This window comes from Carassius gibelio, chromosome B16 (assembly GCF_023724105.1).
Source record: "Carassius gibelio isolate Cgi1373 ecotype wild population from Czech Republic chromosome B16, carGib1.2-hapl.c, whole genome shotgun sequence".
Lineage (NCBI taxonomy): Eukaryota > Metazoa > Chordata > Actinopteri > Cypriniformes > Cyprinidae > Carassius > Carassius gibelio.
The window spans coordinates 31444773-31462272 of NC_068411.1; the positions used below are offsets into that span (position 1 = coordinate 31444773).

At 40.2% G+C, this 17500-nt stretch overlaps 2 protein-coding genes across 3 annotated transcripts in view; both read right to left on the reverse strand.

The window, feature by feature from the left end:
• The window catches only part of LOC127975296 (DENN domain-containing protein 4B), a 29151-nt gene extending 12564 nt beyond the window's left edge, over nucleotides 1–16587 (reverse strand). The window contains exons 1-14 of one of the 2 annotated variants that reach the window (XM_052579227.1): nucleotides 16231–16587; nucleotides 9330–9644; nucleotides 8618–8870; nucleotides 7083–7152; nucleotides 6133–6302; nucleotides 5489–5730; nucleotides 3370–3436; nucleotides 2964–3022; nucleotides 2741–2885; nucleotides 832–1007; nucleotides 628–728; nucleotides 336–551; nucleotides 107–252; nucleotides 1–23 (exon numbers count right to left, since the gene is read on the reverse strand). The exon at nucleotides 1–23 is cut by the window's left edge and continues 111 nt beyond it. In XM_052579227.1, coding sequence (XP_052435187.1) covers nucleotides 1–23; nucleotides 107–252; nucleotides 336–551; nucleotides 628–728; nucleotides 832–1007; nucleotides 2741–2885; nucleotides 2964–3022; nucleotides 3370–3436; nucleotides 5489–5730; nucleotides 6133–6302; nucleotides 7083–7152; nucleotides 8618–8870; nucleotides 9330–9625 — 1964 coding nt within the window. In that variant the 5' untranslated portion in view covers nucleotides 9626–9644; nucleotides 16231–16587. Of the gene's footprint in view, nucleotides 24–106; nucleotides 253–335; nucleotides 552–627; nucleotides 729–831; nucleotides 1008–2740; nucleotides 2886–2963; nucleotides 3023–3369; nucleotides 3437–5488; nucleotides 5731–6132; nucleotides 6303–7082; nucleotides 7153–8617; nucleotides 8871–9329; nucleotides 9645–10864; nucleotides 11016–16230 lie in introns of those variants that run through there. The other variant, XM_052579228.1, reaches the window with a different exon arrangement.
• Nucleotides 16588–16809: 222 nt separating this feature from the next.
• The window catches only part of LOC127975298 (CREB-regulated transcription coactivator 2), a 12898-nt gene continuing 12207 nt past the window's right edge, over nucleotides 16810–17500 (reverse strand). The window contains exon 14 of the mRNA XM_052579232.1: nucleotides 16810–17500. This exon is cut by the window's right edge and continues 1878 nt beyond it. The gene's annotated coding sequence lies outside the window, so the exon portion shown is untranslated.

Below are 17500 nucleotides of genomic sequence, written 5' to 3' on the forward strand. Positions count from 1 at the left end.
TCCTCCGGCTTCTCCACGTCCACCTGACACACACACACACACACAGGTGTCACCGGAGCCATCTGATTGGCCGCTGCGCTCAGGTGACTGCAGGTGAGCGTCTGACCTTCTGCACACACTCGTCGAAGAACTCGAGGCAGCCGTGACGGTCGCTGACGAACGAACACTCCTCGATGAACTGCGTGAACATCTGCGTCCTCGTGAGCTGCGTGTAAAACTTCTGCTGCGCTCGATCACGAGACTTCAGGAAGCCTGACAACACACCGAGAGTTACTTCGTTAAGTTCAACTAAATAAAAATGTTGTCTTTGGGTGAGGTCAGTGGTGTTAGCGCACCCTGCAGGTTGAAGAGCGAGCTGCAGTCCGTGGTTCGGTCGGAGGGCGCTTGTGTGATGGGCAGCAGGAAGGAGCGGTATCCTCTCAGCAGACAGCTCATGAAGCGCAGGAAGGCCTCCTGGATCTCCAGCTCCAGCTGCTTCTGACGGCCGTAGATCAGATCGTAGTCCGTCAGCAGGAACTCCAGCGTAGCCTCCTCCTGACCCGGAGTATAGACTGATGGACCGAGAGAGAGCGTGAGGACAGGAAGTGACATCATCAGTCAGTGTGTGTGTGTGTGATGCTCACTCACTCTTCTCCAGAGTCTTGTGCAGGTTGGTCAGAGAGCTCAGCAGGATCTTCCCATGTTTCCTGGGCAAAGATCTCCAGGACAGAGGCTTCTTATCCTCAGACCTGGACACACACATCAAAAAATACTCCATTAATACTGAGAGTGTTTTATGAAGCTGTAAACAGAGTCTGTGTGTGTGTGTGTGTGTGTGTGCAGGAGACTCACTGGAAGACGGTGTTGGTGTCCAGGTCCACACACACCACGTCAGCCGGCGGGTCGTACAGGTCGAAGTAGCTGGAGTGGACGCCCACGATGAAGGGCATGGGAGCACACAACACATCTGCCATCCGCAGCGGACACAGAGGGATGTAGGGACAGTGCCAGCGCAGAGGAAACGACATCTGACACACCACACAACAGGAAGTCACTGCTGCTCAAATCCCTACACTCACTTTCACTCTTTGTCTTGTTTCCAGAGATTTCTTACAATTCTTCAATCAAGAAAGTTTTCAGAAATTTTTTTAGATTTTAGATTTTTTTTAGATATCTTGACTGGAAACAAGTCAAAAACATCATCTGGAGTGATCTGATGAGAGAGAAACAGCATCTCAACAGAGATTAATAAACAATGACAATGTTTTCAGATCGTAAGCACTTTTACAGACTTTTATGTGTTTGCAGTGAAATTGTATCTTTATATTTCTGAGCCTCGAGATGAATTCAAATCATTTCAAATAAGAGAAAACCCTAAAACAGAACAAAAAATATAAATGTAATTTGAATAAATTCTTATTTAATTTAGCATTTGTTTTTGCTCATTTTAATTTTGTTTTTAAAAAATCTATAATTTTTAGGAATCTTTTCAAGTTGTTTATTTGTTGTTTACATTTTTAAAAGTGTGATTTCTAGACCTAAAATACCAAAACAAATTAAATACAAAAAAAGCAGTTTCTTATTAATTTGATTACTGTAAAAACATTACTGTAGTTAATTATTAGTTTAATGATTTAATGTTTCATTCATTAAAAAATATATTTTTTATTTAAACCTCCACATTTCTTGAACAAGTTATTTTATTATATGTTAAAAATCATAATTCAGTAATTATGATCAACCTGGTCAGAAAGAGCAAGAGCGTTCAGCTCTTCAAACTTCTAGAATCAGAAAAGTAGTTTAACCTGCAGATGTCTAATTTTCAGTAAGTTTTAATTTGAACTAATTGTCCAGCTGAAGCACCAGAGGAAGTATATAATATAAGTCCAGCTCACAGTGTTCAGATGGTCAGCGGTTTGTCTGTAGTGTAGAGTGTGTGTGTGTGTGTGTGTGTGTGTGTGGAAGATTGGGAAGATGAAGTGAAGCACTAGACAGGAAGTCTGTAGATTAACCTGTTCACTGTGGCTTCCACCTCTGACCACAGACCTGAACAACATCCTCCTTAAACTGTTATAAACTGAGAAGGCTTTGGAGCACAGACGTGAGGTTCTCTGCTCTCTTTTTACAGATCATTGTAGAAGAGAAAAGAATTATGGAAGTTTAAGTTTATGAAAATATAAAATATTTATTTTACAAACATTTTTACTTTAAAACAGCTAAAAATAATCTGATATTTATAACTGAAAATAAAACAATAATCTGAAAAAGATATGTTGTAAATTTGAGGTTGACACAAAATGAGCTTTCAGTAAGATTTAGTTTGAGCGTAGTACCAGTCGTTTCCACTAGATGGCCTCAAACCTCATTAATAAAGTGATCGGAAACAAAGACATAACGAGAACCTCAGACCTATGTCACTTTTCACACTGCATCAAAAATGGAGAATCTTTCGTTTTTCAAACTTTTCGTTTTTACATTCAAAACATGATTATGTTATCTTTTGAACACATGAAATAGATGGAGGTTTTAACAGAGTTTTCATAATTTCATATGTGCATCACTATATCAAAGTACTCCGACTCTGATGATTAATCTTCTTGCAAATTAATAAATTCCAGTTTCTCTGTAAAATATCTCAAAATATTAGTCACTAAATTTGTAAGCTAGAGTCTTTAATATTTCAGGCGATGTCAGACCTGAGGCGGTGTGTGTGTGAAGCGCTGTAGAGAGGAGTGTGATGTGTGATGTGTGCTGGACTCACGGAGACGAGCGCCTCGCTGACGGACGTCAGGACATCGGGACGCAGCGAGTGCAGCAGCAGCTTGTGTTCGGTCAGAACCGCCAGCAGCAGAGAACACGTGTTCTCCGGACCCAGATTCTGCAGCAGCTTCACAAAACTGGCCCCACTGAGAGCAGAGCAGCAGCCAATCAGAGCACAGAGCACAGACGCAGCAGCCAATCAGATCCTCAGAAGAAGAACTCACCTGAGCGGCAGCGGAGACGACACGGGCTGACAGAGCAGGAGATTATCATACGAGGAGAGCTGAGGACACACACACACACCGTTAACACACACACCGTTAACACACACCGAGACACACACACCGTTAACACACACACTGTTAACACACACAGAGACACACACTCACACACTCACACACACACACAGAGTTGATTTCACACTGATTTGCTCTGATTTCCCGCCCAGCACCAGATTAACCCCTAATCAATCACTCAATCAATCCCTCGATCAGTGTCCCCAGCACGCGCTGCTCTGATTGGCTGATCTGCTCTGGATGACTACGGTACGGTCATCACCCGTTCCCCTGGTGTCTCCGGTGCGCTGCGGGAAGCCTCAGGGTGTAATGAGACTCATCTGAGATCAATCACCTGCACCAGGATCCGAGGACGCTGCGCTGACGGGAACGGGACGTTGTGCATGAAGCTCGAGACGTGCCTGCAGACAGACGCACAGATCATCTCCATCAGATCCCTCCTGACTAACTCCATTTCACTACAGCTTCATTCAGTCTGATTTCTACTCAACGGGGCTTTTTTTGGAATTTCTCTCAAAATAATAATGCTTTAAATTGCAGTCTGTACATTATTATATTATAGTGATGTAATAACATTTTTTAATTGCACCTAAGGCAGTTTTAATAACTTTTAATTATACGGAAGCAGTCATCAGTGTCACAGGTTTATCTGTAGCAATAGATAACAATACACTGCATGAGTGACAATGATAAATGTTTCTTTTATGCCAAAAATCATTAGGATATTAAGTAAAGATCATGAAGACATCCCTTGTGCGTTGTTCAAATTCACTATCCTTTCGTTATGTTAGCGGATGATAAAATCCACTAAATTAAACTGCTTTAAAAATGGATCAGATAAATATTTTTTCTATTTTATTTTGCATCTATTAATCAACCTCAGTCCTGATCAAAACTATCAAATGTTTAAAAAATCTTGTTACTAATCTTTGACATGCCCAAGACTGTAATAAAAAGAAAAAAAATATTCAGTCCACAATCACTTTTTATATTGAAAATAAGTCATTTTGTGTGTTTTTTCCCCAAATCAGTGAAATAATTTATGAACTATGTAATTAAAGAGTTAAAATCTTCGATTTTTTTTTTTAAACATTTGATAGTTTTGATCAGGACTGAGGTTGATTAATAGATTTATGCAAAATAAAATTATCTGATCCATTTTTAAAGCAGTTTAATTTAGTGGATGTTTTCATCCGGAACATAATGAAAGGGTAGTGAATTTGCCCACAGTGTAATGTGTTTGAAAATTGTCAAAGCATTTTCCCAAAATATGTGTCAAAATAAGATTTGTCACCAAAAATCCTTCCATTTGCTGAAACACAGAGGAAGTTGTGGCCAAAACAAGACTCGACTTTACTCCCTAGTGGACAAAAAAGTCCCCAACAACGCGTAAGGGATATTTTGTAAATTTCCTACCGTAAATATATCAAAACGTAATGTTTGATTAGTAATATGCATTGCTAAGAACTTCATCTGAACAACTTTAAAGATGATTTTCTCAATATTTAGATTTGTTTGCTCCCTCAGATTCCAGATTTTCTAATAGTTGTATCTCAGACAGATATTGTCCTCCGAACACACCACACATCACTGAGAGATCATTTATTCAGCTTCAGATGATGCATTAATCTTAATTTCACAAAACGGACCCTAATGACTGGTTTTGTGCAGCGTGATCTCATACAATTATGGTTATAATAATTGTTATTAAAACAACAAACAATACAATATCATTAATTCAACAACCGTTAAACAAGTCTAGCCATTTTTCATTCAATATTCTTGCAAATGTCACATTATAGAAATGACTCTAAATCAAGAAAATACATCCTTCAACTTACACTTCGGCCAAAAATAATAAAATAATGCGAGCTTGTTTTTGCCGCAGAATAAAACTAATTAAAAAGGAATTGTGACTTTGTATTCCATAGTTCAGACTTTTACTCTCCTGCTAAAACTGCGATATATAAACTCTGTGCTGTGAGTAAAAAAGTCAGACTTGGAAGATAATTTATTCTGTGGTAGAAACAAATAAAAATAGAACTGTGAGACGCAGAATATAAAGGGAAAATGTTTGTCTTTCAGTTCTGTGTTGATATCCAACATTTCTGTCTGTTTCTGAGAACCGCGAAAAACAAAGTTACGATTAAAGATAGAAAGCTCCAACCACATTTTTTTTCTGAAAATATCAGAAAATGTGGTTTCTAAACTCAAAATATTAAATACTAAAAGAAAATGAAATCTCAAAATCTTTATTAACTTGCTTACGGTAAGTAAAAAAATATTTTAAAATTCTTTTCAACATTCATCAACAGGATGATCAGCTCAAGATCAAGAACCCTGAAAACGTTCAGCTCTAGAATCACAAAACTCATTGTTTAATTATCTGAACCTACAGACGCTTCTATACAGAGATAGAGATGAACAGATGATCAGGTGTGAGCATCACTCACTTCTCCAGCGGCAGCACGTGTGGTCCAGAGATGGAGTATCTGTAGATGAAGGTGAGGAACTTCTGGAAGACGCTGAAGAAGGGCCAGTGTGAGAGGACGCAGATGCTCTTCTTGACCTGAACGCTGCGGTTGGTGATGGGCCGGCGGTCCATGACGCTCAGCAGACCCAGACGCACACACTGACGCTCCGACAGAGACTCACGGGCGTACGCCTCGTAGAACTGGATCGCAGCGCCGTACACCTGACACACACACACACACACACACACACACACTTGTGGGGACTTTCCATTGACTTCAATCTTTTCAGCATCATTCCTCCAGTCTTCAGTGTCACATGATGTTTAGAAATCATTCTAATATGCTGATTTACTGCTCGAGAACATTTCTGATTATTAGCATCTGATTATTTGTCTTTCAGGATTCACAGATGAATGGAAAGTTCAAAAGAACAGCGTTAATTTTGAAATGGGCTAGAAATCTGTCTTTACTGGCACCTCTGATCCATTCAATGCATCAAGTGTCAAGAGGCCGGACAGTCAACATGTACAGAAACTGAGAATGAACAGAGCGCTATCGTTAGTTGTTATTGGTGTGAACAGGTTTAGAGGAAGGTTATATGATGAATAAGCAGTGGGACGGACCTTGTCTCCAGAGGCGCTGGTCAGGACGAAGGTGGAGAAGACGGGCAGCTGGTATTTAGTGTGGAGCGGCCAGCTCTCCACCGTCACTCCCATCGGCAGACAGAAGACCGGAACAGAGTCCGGCAGCGGGAACGACTCCAGATCCTCCTCCGGATAGCGACTGATCAATCCTGAACACACACACACACACATTCAGTCACATACACACACAGAGACAGACATACGCAATTACAAACCCCAGTCAGAGTGTGAGTGTGTGTGTCTGTGTCTATTCGTGATATTGGATCTTAGTTTGACACAATTGACCACAACATTCTTTTGCATAGACTTGAACACTTTGTTGGCATTAATGGAAGTGCATTAGCATGGTTTAAATTAGTTCGTAGCAGTGAATGAAGATGTATCATATCGATCACAAGTGCAGTATGGAGTACCTCAAGGCTCAGTACTAGGGTCGCTACTCTTCATGCTTTATATGTTACCCTTGGGAGATATCATCAGGAAACATGGTGTTAGCTTTCACTGTTATGCTGATGATACGCAGCTCTATATTTCTTTGCGGCCCGGTGAAACACACCAATTTGAGAAACTAATGGAATGCATAGTCGATATAATAAACTGGATGACGAGTTATTTCTTACTGCTAAATTCAGAAAAAACAGAGGTGTTAATTATAGGACCTAAAAAACTCTGCTTGTAATAACCTTGAACACTGTCTAAGACTTGATGGTTGCTCTGTCAATTCTTCGTCATCAGTTAGGAACCTAGGTGTGCTATTTGATCGCAATCTTTCCTTAGAAAGCCACGTTTCTAGCATTTGTAAAACTGCATTTTTCCATCTCAAAAATACAACCAATACTCTCAGTGTCAAATGCAGAAATGTTAATTCATGTGTGTGTGTGTGTGTGTGTGTGTGTGTGTGTGTGTGTGTGTGTGTGTGTGACACTCACCTGCCTCATACAACAGAGCATTTGCTTTAGCCACTGAACGCTTGTAGCAGATATACAGTGCTGGACCCCACTGAACACATACACACACACACACACACACACACAAGCAATCAAAACCAACAGAATAGAAACAGAGAGTTAGAGAAACAGACAAATAAAGCAGAAGAGGAAGTTCACATCTGATGGTATTTTCTGAAATGTGTGTCAAGAAAAAGGAGAAGCAGATGTAAAAATAATTACAAGCTCAGCGCTTGTTTAACACTAACATACTAACATACAGTAGTGTTCACGGCACAGTTTAAACAAGTCACTTCTGTTCCCCAAGGATTATTTAGAATAAATGTTTCTATGTGAATACCCAGTAAAATGTTGTTTTGAATTTTCAGCATCACAATTTTTTTATTTATTTAAATTTTATGTATTCTAATTTTGTAAACATTTTTGCAGTTTTATTTAGTTATTTTTATTTTATTATGTTATTCTATTTTGTGATCAAATATACAGTAAATACGTTAAAAAAAGTGAAATATTAAAATAGCTAGTTAGACTTTATCTTATTTCTGTGATCAAAGCTGAATTTTCAGCATCAGTACTTTTTTTCATATTAATTTAATGTATTCTAATTGTTTTGTTAAAATTTTTGTAATTTTGTTTTGTTTTTTATATTTTTATTTCATCTTGTAATTCTATTTAATGCTATCAAATATACAGTACAAATGTGTAATATTATAATGTAATTTATTTCTGCGATGCTCCGCTGTATTTTCAGCATCATTCCTCCAGTCTCCAGTGTCACATGATCTTCAGAAATCAGAATAATATGATGATTTACTGCTTGATTTTGTAACATTATGTTTCTATTGTCACTTTTAATCAATTTAATGCAAACTTGTGAATCAGTGGCTCAGTGAATCTGTGAATCAGTGACTCAGTGGCTCACTGAATCTGTGAATCAGTGACTCAGTGCATCAGTGGCTCACTGAATCTTTGAATCAGTGACTAAGTGAATCAGTGGCTCAGTGAATCTGTGAATCAGTGACTCAGTGAATCAGTGGCTCACTGAATCTGTGAATCAGTGACTCAGTGGCTCACTGAATCTGTGAATCAGTGACTAAGTGAATCAGTGGCTCACTGAATCTTTGAATCAGTGACTAAGTGAATCAGTGGCTCACTGAATCTGTGAATCAGTGAATAAGTGAATCAGTGGCTCACTGAATCTGTGAATCAGTGACTAAGTGAATCAGTGGCTCACTGAATCTTTGAATCAGTGACTAAGTGAATCAGTGGCTCACTGAATCTGTGAATCAGTGACTCAGTGAATCAGTGACTCAGTGGCTCACTGAATCTGTGAATCAGTGACTAAGTGAATCAGTGGCTCACTGAATCTTTGAATCAGTGACTAAGTGAATCAGTGGCTCACTGAATCTTTGAATCAGTGACTAAGTGAATCAGTGGCTCACTGAATCTGTGAATCAGTGACTAAGTGAATCAGTGGCTCAGTGAATCTGTGAATCAGTGACTCAGTGAATCATCACCATGCCGGTGTTGAGGTTCTTGTCCACTCTGCAGTAGGTGTGTGGTGCCGTCTCGCCCTTGCTAGGCATCAGCAGTGAGATCTCAGTGATGCCCAGTGTGTTCAGCGCCTGTGAGTCCGGTGCTCGGCGAAACATCAGGAAAGTGCGGTGCATTGTGGGGCCACCGGAGCTCAGACTCGCAGAACGACTGTACGGAGTCGTCTCGATCACCTGCCATCCCGGCCGGACCGGATCCTTGCCCTCGTACAGAACACTGACACAAACACACAAGACACAATCATCAAGCGGCTTCTCGTGTGTGACCATGGACCACATACCCTTAATATCCTAATGATTCTTGGCATTAAAAGCAAAATGTATAATTGTGACCCATACAGTGTATTGTTGTCTATTGCTACAAATATATCTGTGCTACTGAAGACTGCTTCTGTGCTACAGGGACATATATCTATGACACACACATGACTCTACATGGTCAACATGATGCTTATAAATGTTTTTATCCAGTCAGAGCTCTTCTAGTGTAACTGTACAAGCGTCCAGCTTCAGTTCGACTCAAATCTTTCCTGACTGTGATCATCTTTATTAAAGTACACTGCTGTTCAAACGTTACGGATCAGTGAGATATTTAATGTTTTAATGGAGTCTCTTCTGCTCATCAGGGTTGTATTTATTTAAATCACAAACAGTGTCGGAGATGTAGTTTCCTCACCCGAGCTCCACGAGGGGCGGTTTGTCGTGTCCTCGGCGGTAGCACAGGAACATGTGTGTGTTGTTGAGGAGGCCTGCGCTCAGCTCCGCCGGATGACCTCCTTGTGTTTTCTCGATGCAGGTGAATCCCTCAGGAACATCCTCCCCGAGACCACGGGCGATCACGGCCAGATCAATGATGGGCTGCAGCGCTCTCACGCCCTTCTGGTGACCCTCCTCATCCAGCGGAGACCCAGCGCCCGCCAGACCCGCCACCACGAAATAATCCACCAGCTGAGGACATCGCTCTTCTGTCATCACGCCGGTCTAGACACCACTGACACACACACATGCAGAAACATTAATCCATGCATTTATGAGCTCAAGGTTAGACTATTGTAATGCTTTATTGGGTGGTTGTTCTGCACGCTTGGTAAACAAACTACAGCTAGTCCAAAATGCAGCAGCAAGAGTTCTTACTAGAACCAGGAAGTATGACCATATTAGCCCGGTCCTGTCAACACTGCACTGGCTACCTATCAAACATCGTATAGATTTTAAAATATTGCTTATTACTTATAAAGCCCTGAATGGTTTAGCACCTCGGTATTTGAATGAGCTCCTTTTACATTATACTCCTCTACGTCCGCTACGTTCTCAAAACTCAGACAATTTGATAATACCTAGAATATCAAAATCAACTGCGGGCGGCAGATCCTTTTCCTATTTGGCGCCTAAACTCTGGAATAACCTACCTAACATTGTTCGGGAGGCAGACACACTCTTGCAATTTAAATCTAGATTAAAGACCCATCTCTTTAACCTGGTATACACATAACATACTAATATGCTTTTAATATCCAAATCCATTAAAGGATTTTTAGGCTGCATTAATTAGGTAAACCGGAACCGGAAACACTTCCCATAACACCCGATGTACTTGCTACATCATTAGAAGAATGGCATCTACGCTAATATTAGTCTGTTTCTCTCTTATTCCGAGGTCACACCAGATCCAGTCTGTATCCAGATCAGAAAACCTAAAAAGATTGATTAAACTATTGAATTGAACTTGTAAGAATAATAGTGCCCTTTTAAACGTGTTTTTTTTCCCCTCAAATTCTGTATTCGGTGTCTAATGAACTGAATCTGTGAATCTTTTACAACAACAACAAAAAATATCAACATTTTATGCAATGTTTTTAATCTTCAAATTCTTTTACATTTTTCTAGATTCAATGTTTGTGATTTAATATAAAAGCATAATCAAAAACACTGATAATTAAATGAATGCATTAAAACAAAATCTAATTCATTGTTTGTTTGAATTAAAACACAGAAGAAATGGTAATATTCACAGACACTCAGCGTAATTCAGCGTACAATTCAACCTAAATTGGCCTAATTCAGTGACATTTCTTGGCAGCCCACTGTCAGCGCATTTCCTGTTCATCACACACACACACACACACACACACACACACACACACACACCTGTCGCCATGGCGACCGCCTCAGGACCGGACATCCCTGCTGAGAGTAAGCAGGTTAACTCACCTCTGGAGGGTCAGACGAGACTAAACCACGTCAAACCGGGTCAGACCGGCTCTGTTAACAGATCAGGTCATGTATGAAGAGATGAACACAAGAGCGAGCGTTGATGCACATGCAGGAAACATTCAGAGGAAACAACAGCCACTTCACTTCCTGTGGATCGCTCAGCCGTTCAGAAATCAAAGCGCAGAGATGTGTTTCCGGCAGAAACACACTGAGAACCAGACGTCACACACAGCAGCTCAGAAACACACTCACACGCGTGTCTGAGCACCGTCTTCAACAACAGTCTAAAACCAGACTAAACTGAGCTAAAACAGCTCAAGTCAACACACACATCTCCTCTTTACCTGAACAGCATCTTTATTTCAGAACCAATTTTAATTAATATTTAAATATTTGAATTATTATATATTAATAAAACATTGAAACTGTATTTAAAGTAAAACATTAACACTAACTCTTCACAGGTTTCTCTTTACAATCAGTGCGTTTACTAGCACACCAATCAAACTAATAGCTGAGCACACACTGTATATCCTCCTGGGAAATAAGATCAGGAAAGGAAACACGCATTTGTAGATCAGCAACCACGTGTACAGGAATACATTCCCGATTCTGAATGTATATAAACATCATATTCAGAATATGTCTTCAACCAGAGCTGAAACAGAATATGATGTGTATGTGTCCTCACTACGCATGTCACAACACACAATAAAAAGTATCTTTTCCAGAAACACCAGAATATCATATTGTGGTATTATATGTAATATGTGATTTACTATGAGTCTTGGTCTACATGAAGTTGACCGAAGTGAGCAGAACTGTTCCATATCAAGCTCATGTGAATGTGAACTACAGTCCATCCATACACGGCCTGCAGATCGCTGACACAGAAAACAGGAAGAGAGACACTGCGGCAGGAAGAGAGAGTTAGAGGATTGATTTATAGTGACTGAAGGACTGATGCAGGACACAAAGCAGAACTGAGTGCTCCTCACTGACCCCCGAACAGAGGAGATCAGAAACGAGTAAAGATCTGAGCTGGAGCTCAACCACAAACACTGAGCCAGCCGCAGGTCGATTCACACAGTCTGTGCTGTGTATACCGGAGTATATACCATATTCTGCTGACTAGTGTTAAACTAATACTTAGTGAAGTATACAACGAGAGACTCTTCACACATGACATCATTGTATGTCATAATCAATTCAGCGATCTGCACCCAGTTAGTAAACATGATTTATTATGACATTTGCTTTGTACAGAAATATCAGATATTTTGTCAGTCTGATTGAATAATGAGTCAGGAACGATGCGCTAAAAATAACAGCTATAAATGGAAGGTCTAGTCAAGCACACTGCATTGTGGGATGCAGGGACACATGAAGTGTTCTGTCGTTCTGCTCACGATTGCAAATGTAGTTAAGTTGTACAGAATACATACAGAAGAATAGTATGCGAAGTATGGGTAAAGTGAGGATAGTATGAGTAGTAAGGGTAGCGTGAGTAGAATGTGCAGAGTATTTAGCATATTATGATTAGTGATAGTGTGAGAAGAAGGAGTAGAGTATGTAGAGTGAGTATAGAATAAGTAGTGCATGTAGCATGAGTAGTTTGTGCAGATTTAGTAATATAGTATGAGTAGGGATAATCTAAGAAGTATGAGTAGCACGTTTAATATGAGTAATATGAGTAGAGTGAGCATAGTATGAGTCGTATGCATAGCGTGAGTGATGTGCACGTTATGAGCATTGATTACATAAGAAGTATGAGTAGCATGTGTAGTGTGAATAGTATGTGAAGTGTAAGAATAATACGTAGTACATAGTAAGGTAGTATGTTTAGTATTAGTATTGTAGTATCAATATGTATATTATGTGTAGTGTGACTAATATAGCGTGTATAGTCTGTTATTGTGAAATATATGTGTTTGTAGTATGTGTAGTGTGTGCAGTATAGTGCGAGTAGTGTTTGTAGTACGTGTAGTGTGTGCAGTATAGTGCGAGTAGTGTTTGTAGTATGTGTAGCATGTGTACAGTATAGTGTGAGTAGTGTTTGTAGTATGTGTAGTGTGTGCAGTATAGTGTGAGTAGTGTTTGTAGTATGTGTAGCGTGTGCAGTATAGTGTGAGTAGTGTTTGTAGTACGTGTAGTGTGTGCAGTATAGTGCGAGTAGTGTTTGTAGTATGTGTAGTGTGTGCAGTATAGTGTGAGTAGTGTTTGTAGTATGTGTAGTGTGTGCAGTATAGTGTGAGTAGTGTTTGTAGTATGTGTAGCGTGTGCAGTATAGTGCGAGTAGTGTTTGTAGTATGTGTAGCGTGTGTACAGTATAGTGTGAGTAGTGTTTGTAGTATGTGTAGTGTGTGCAGTATAGTGTGAGTAGTGTCTGTAGTGTGTACAGTATAGTGAGAGTAGTGTTTGTAGTATGTGTAGTGTGTGCAGTATAGTGCGAGTAGTGTTTGTAGTATGTGTAGTGTGTGCAGTATAGTGTGAGTAGTGTTTGTAGTATGTGTAGAGTGTGCAGTATAGTGTGAGTAGTGTTTGTAGTATGTGTAGAGTGTGCAGTATAGTGTGAGTAGTGTTTGTAGTATGTGTAGTGTGTGCAGTATAGTGTGAGTAGTGTTTGCAGTATGTGTAGCGTGTGCAGTATAGTGCGAGTAGTGTTTGTAGTATGTGTAGCGTGTGTACAGTATAGTGTGAGTAGTGTTTGTAGTATGTGTAGTGTGTGCAGTATAGTGTGAGTAGTGTCTGTAGTGTGTACAGTATAGTGAGAGTAGTGTTTGTAGTATGTGTAGTGTGTGCAGTATAGTGCGAGTAGTGTTTGTAGTATGTGTAGTGTGTGCAGTATAGTGTGAGTAGTGTGCAGTATAGTGCGAGTAGTGTTTGTAGTATGTGTAGTGTGTGCAGTATAGTGCGAGTAGTGTTTGTAGTATGTGTAGCGTGTGCAGTATAGTGTGAGTAGTGTTTGTAGTATGTGTAGTGTGTGCGAGTAGTGTGTGCAGTATAGTGTGAGTAGTGTTTGTAGTATGTGTAGTGTGTGCAGTATAGTGCGAGTAGTGTCTGTAGTGTGTACAGTATAGTGCGAGTAGTGTTTGTAGTATGTGTAGGGTGTGCAGTATATCAATCAATCAATCAATCACCTTTATTTATATAGTGCTTTAAACAAAATACATTGCGCCAAAGCACTGAACAACATTCATTTGAAAAACAGTGTCTCAATGCAAAATGATAGTTAAAGGCAGTTCATCATTGAATTTAGTTATGTCATCTCTGTTCAGTTGAAATAGTGTCTGTTTTTATTTGCAATCAAGTCAATGATATTGCTGTAGTATAGTGCGAGTAGTGTTTGTAGTATGTGTAGTGTGTGCAGTATAGTGCGAGTAGTGTTTGTAGTATGTGTAGCGTGTGCAGTATAGTGTGAGTAGTGTTTGTAGTATGTGTAGTGTGTGCAGTATAGTGCGAGTAGTGTTTGTAGTATGTGTAGCGTGTGCAGTATAGTGTGAGTAGTGTTTGTAGTATGTGTAGTGTGTGCAGTATAGTGCGAGTAGTGTTTGTAGTATGTGTAGCGTGTGCAGTATAGTGTGAGTAGTGTTTGTAGTATGTGTAGGGTGTGCAGTATAGTGCGAGTAGTGTTTGTAGTATGTGTAGCGTGTGCAGTATAGTGTGAGTAGTGTTTGTAGTATGTGTAGCGTGTGCAGTATAGTGCGAGTAGTGTTTGTAGTATGTGTAGTGTGTGCAGTATAGTGCGAGTAGTGTTTGTAGTATGTGTAGTGTGTGCAGTATAGTGCCAGTAGTGTTTGTAGTATGTGTAGTGTGTGCAGTATAGTGCGAGTAGTGTTTGTAGTATGTGTAGTGTGTGCAGTATAGTGCGAGTAGTGTTTGTAGTATGTGTAGTGTGTGCAGTATAGTGTGAGTAGTGTTTGTAGTATGTGTAGCGTGTGCAGTATAGTGTGAGTAGCGTTTGTAGTATGTGTAGTGTGTGCAGTATAGTGCCAGTAGTGTTTGTAGTATGTGTAGCGTGTGTACGGTATAGTGCCAGTAGTGTCTGTGGTATGTGTAGTGTGTACAGTATAGTGCGAGTACTGCTTGTAGTATGTGTAGCGTGAGCAGTATGTGATTGTATGTGATTACACTAGCACCCCAGCACTCACCCTGAATGAACCGTATGGGTCAGATGAATACACTCAACCTTAGGGATCTTCAATAGAAAACTCCACTTCCTGTTTCAGCTCATCTTTGAGCTGATGTGTTTCCTGTCCGCACTGCTTTTAGCTCTTTCTAAGCACTTTCAACACCCACTTCCTCAAACGCCTCCGCCGCACAACACAAGAGTTTCCCTCGTTCATCTCAGTTCATCTGCAGCTGTGTAAATATGATGTGTGCAGGAGCTCCAGACCACACACACTAACACTAGTGCTGCTGCTGTCAGCGCGCTCTTTTATCAGTGCCTTTGAGGCTTACGAAAGTAAATCTGATACAAAACAAATTCAGTGAACACATGCACTGAAGTCATTTTAATGCACTGTATTTTCAGAGCATGCATTTTATTATATTTATGTAGTGAATATTTAAGTTGGAAAATCTCACACACAATTTCATTATTAAAAATTATTATTACACTTTCCTGAGCTCATTTCCAAAATATTAAGTCCAAATAAATAATTCAATGATATAATATAATACAATATGTAAATATCACAAGACAAAATGCAGGCATCGGACTGCATCACAGTGATCATAACCGAAACTAAAATCAATCACCAAGCCCAACTTCAGACGTCATTACATTCACTATATAACACCAGAGCAGATCAATTGTGCTATTGATTAAATGTCTGTTTAATTCCACTGATCTGAGACCTGCTGGAGGTCAGAGGTCAGGACAGCCCAACGGTCAAGAAGCCAGTACAGAATGATCTTAAGGTTTATTACCCAAGACATTCACGAGAAAGTAGAAGAAAATACCATGGTACTACCACAGTTTTATGTACATAATGACTGATATGGGCTAATCAACAATAATTTAATCAAAACAAATGAGATCTATTAAGTATATTGCAAATATTTAGACAAATACACAAATAAAATTATATTACTGCCATTCTGGTGTCACGTTTCTGATTCAGTCATAAGAATAATCTAGCACAGTTTTGGGTAACGTATATAGTTCAATATTATGTAGAAACGCTAATCTGTTCGGTTATGCTGATTTACTGATGTTCAGAACCTCCTGACGGTCCACACACACACACACACACACACCTGGCTCGGCTGATCTCTGCAGGAGAAATAATCACACGCGTCGGTTACAGCTGTCATTATCAATAAAGCGATTTGTCGCGTCGGCTCGGTTCGGGACTCACCTCAGCAGCGGCTCGGCTCGACTCGGATCAGTTCGGCTCAGTTCGGCTCTCGTCTCATCCCGGAGCTTCGGCTCATACTGTCGTGTGGTCCGGTCGGTACCGGGGCTCTAGTTTGACTGCGCGGAACGACTGTCACCGCTGCGCTCCGCCATCACGGACAGAACGCGAGCAGAGGCTCCGCCGCGCAGCTGCAGACGCGACGCGTCGACTGACGCCTAGCGGCACGGAGCCGCGTTACTACAACCGTACTGACAGACTGGAAAGCGCGGCAGCGGATGCGGTTTCTGATCGGTCTGAATGATTAATATTATAATTTTAATAGTTTCATTCATCAGTAACTTAACTCTGTCCGCGTCGTCATTGAGGCTCTAGCGCGCTTCTGACGTGACGCACGACGCTGTCACGTGACACGTGTTACTTTTCTCATCAATCATAGTTGTTTAAAATTACTTGACAAGGATTAAAAATTCATTTTATGTTTGTCCAAACTCCAGTCTTTCATCAGCATATCAGGGATGGATTATCTCATATATGCACGTGTAAAATAAATAAATGACGTCACAGAGTCCACTGCACATATTCACTTAAATTCTTTATTTTTCTGTAAAATAAGGTGAGGATACAGTCTTAAAAAATGTTCCGTCAGAAGCACCTATGCTTTCAGGACATTATGTACAACACGCATGGCTTCCCTGGTTATCAAAATAACACAAATTAAGAGCAACAATCATAAAAGGACATCTTAAAATAGATAGCGCATATTTAGTTTTCAGGAGCTAGAACTGTTTGACACAGTAAGAGCTGAAGCATGAAACGAAAGCTGATCTTCATCATCTCGATCAGACCTGAGCTGATTTTACAGTGCAATGCAGACGCCAGACACACCTGCTTCTGGAACATTCACTTACATTATTACTCACAAAGCCCCAGACCATGACTTTAAACACTTTCTGGACAGATTCAGGTCTAATCTGAATTTAAAAAGCATGGATGATAAAGTACTGTGTTCATCTCTGCTCCTACATGTGTTTGACAGAAGCTGAACTAACCCTGGTTTATCTGCACACAGTCCAACATTACCACTCGCTTCACTTCCAGCAGAGAAACCTGTCGCTCAGAGAACATCACCCAAACACCCAGCTGACCCCACAATCACTGCAAGACCAACCACAGACAGATCCATCTCCAACAACATGATGCTTCGTTTGTCTGTCTAACACAAGCCTGTTTCCACCACAGGATAAAAACAACAAGAAATTTAATTATGAGT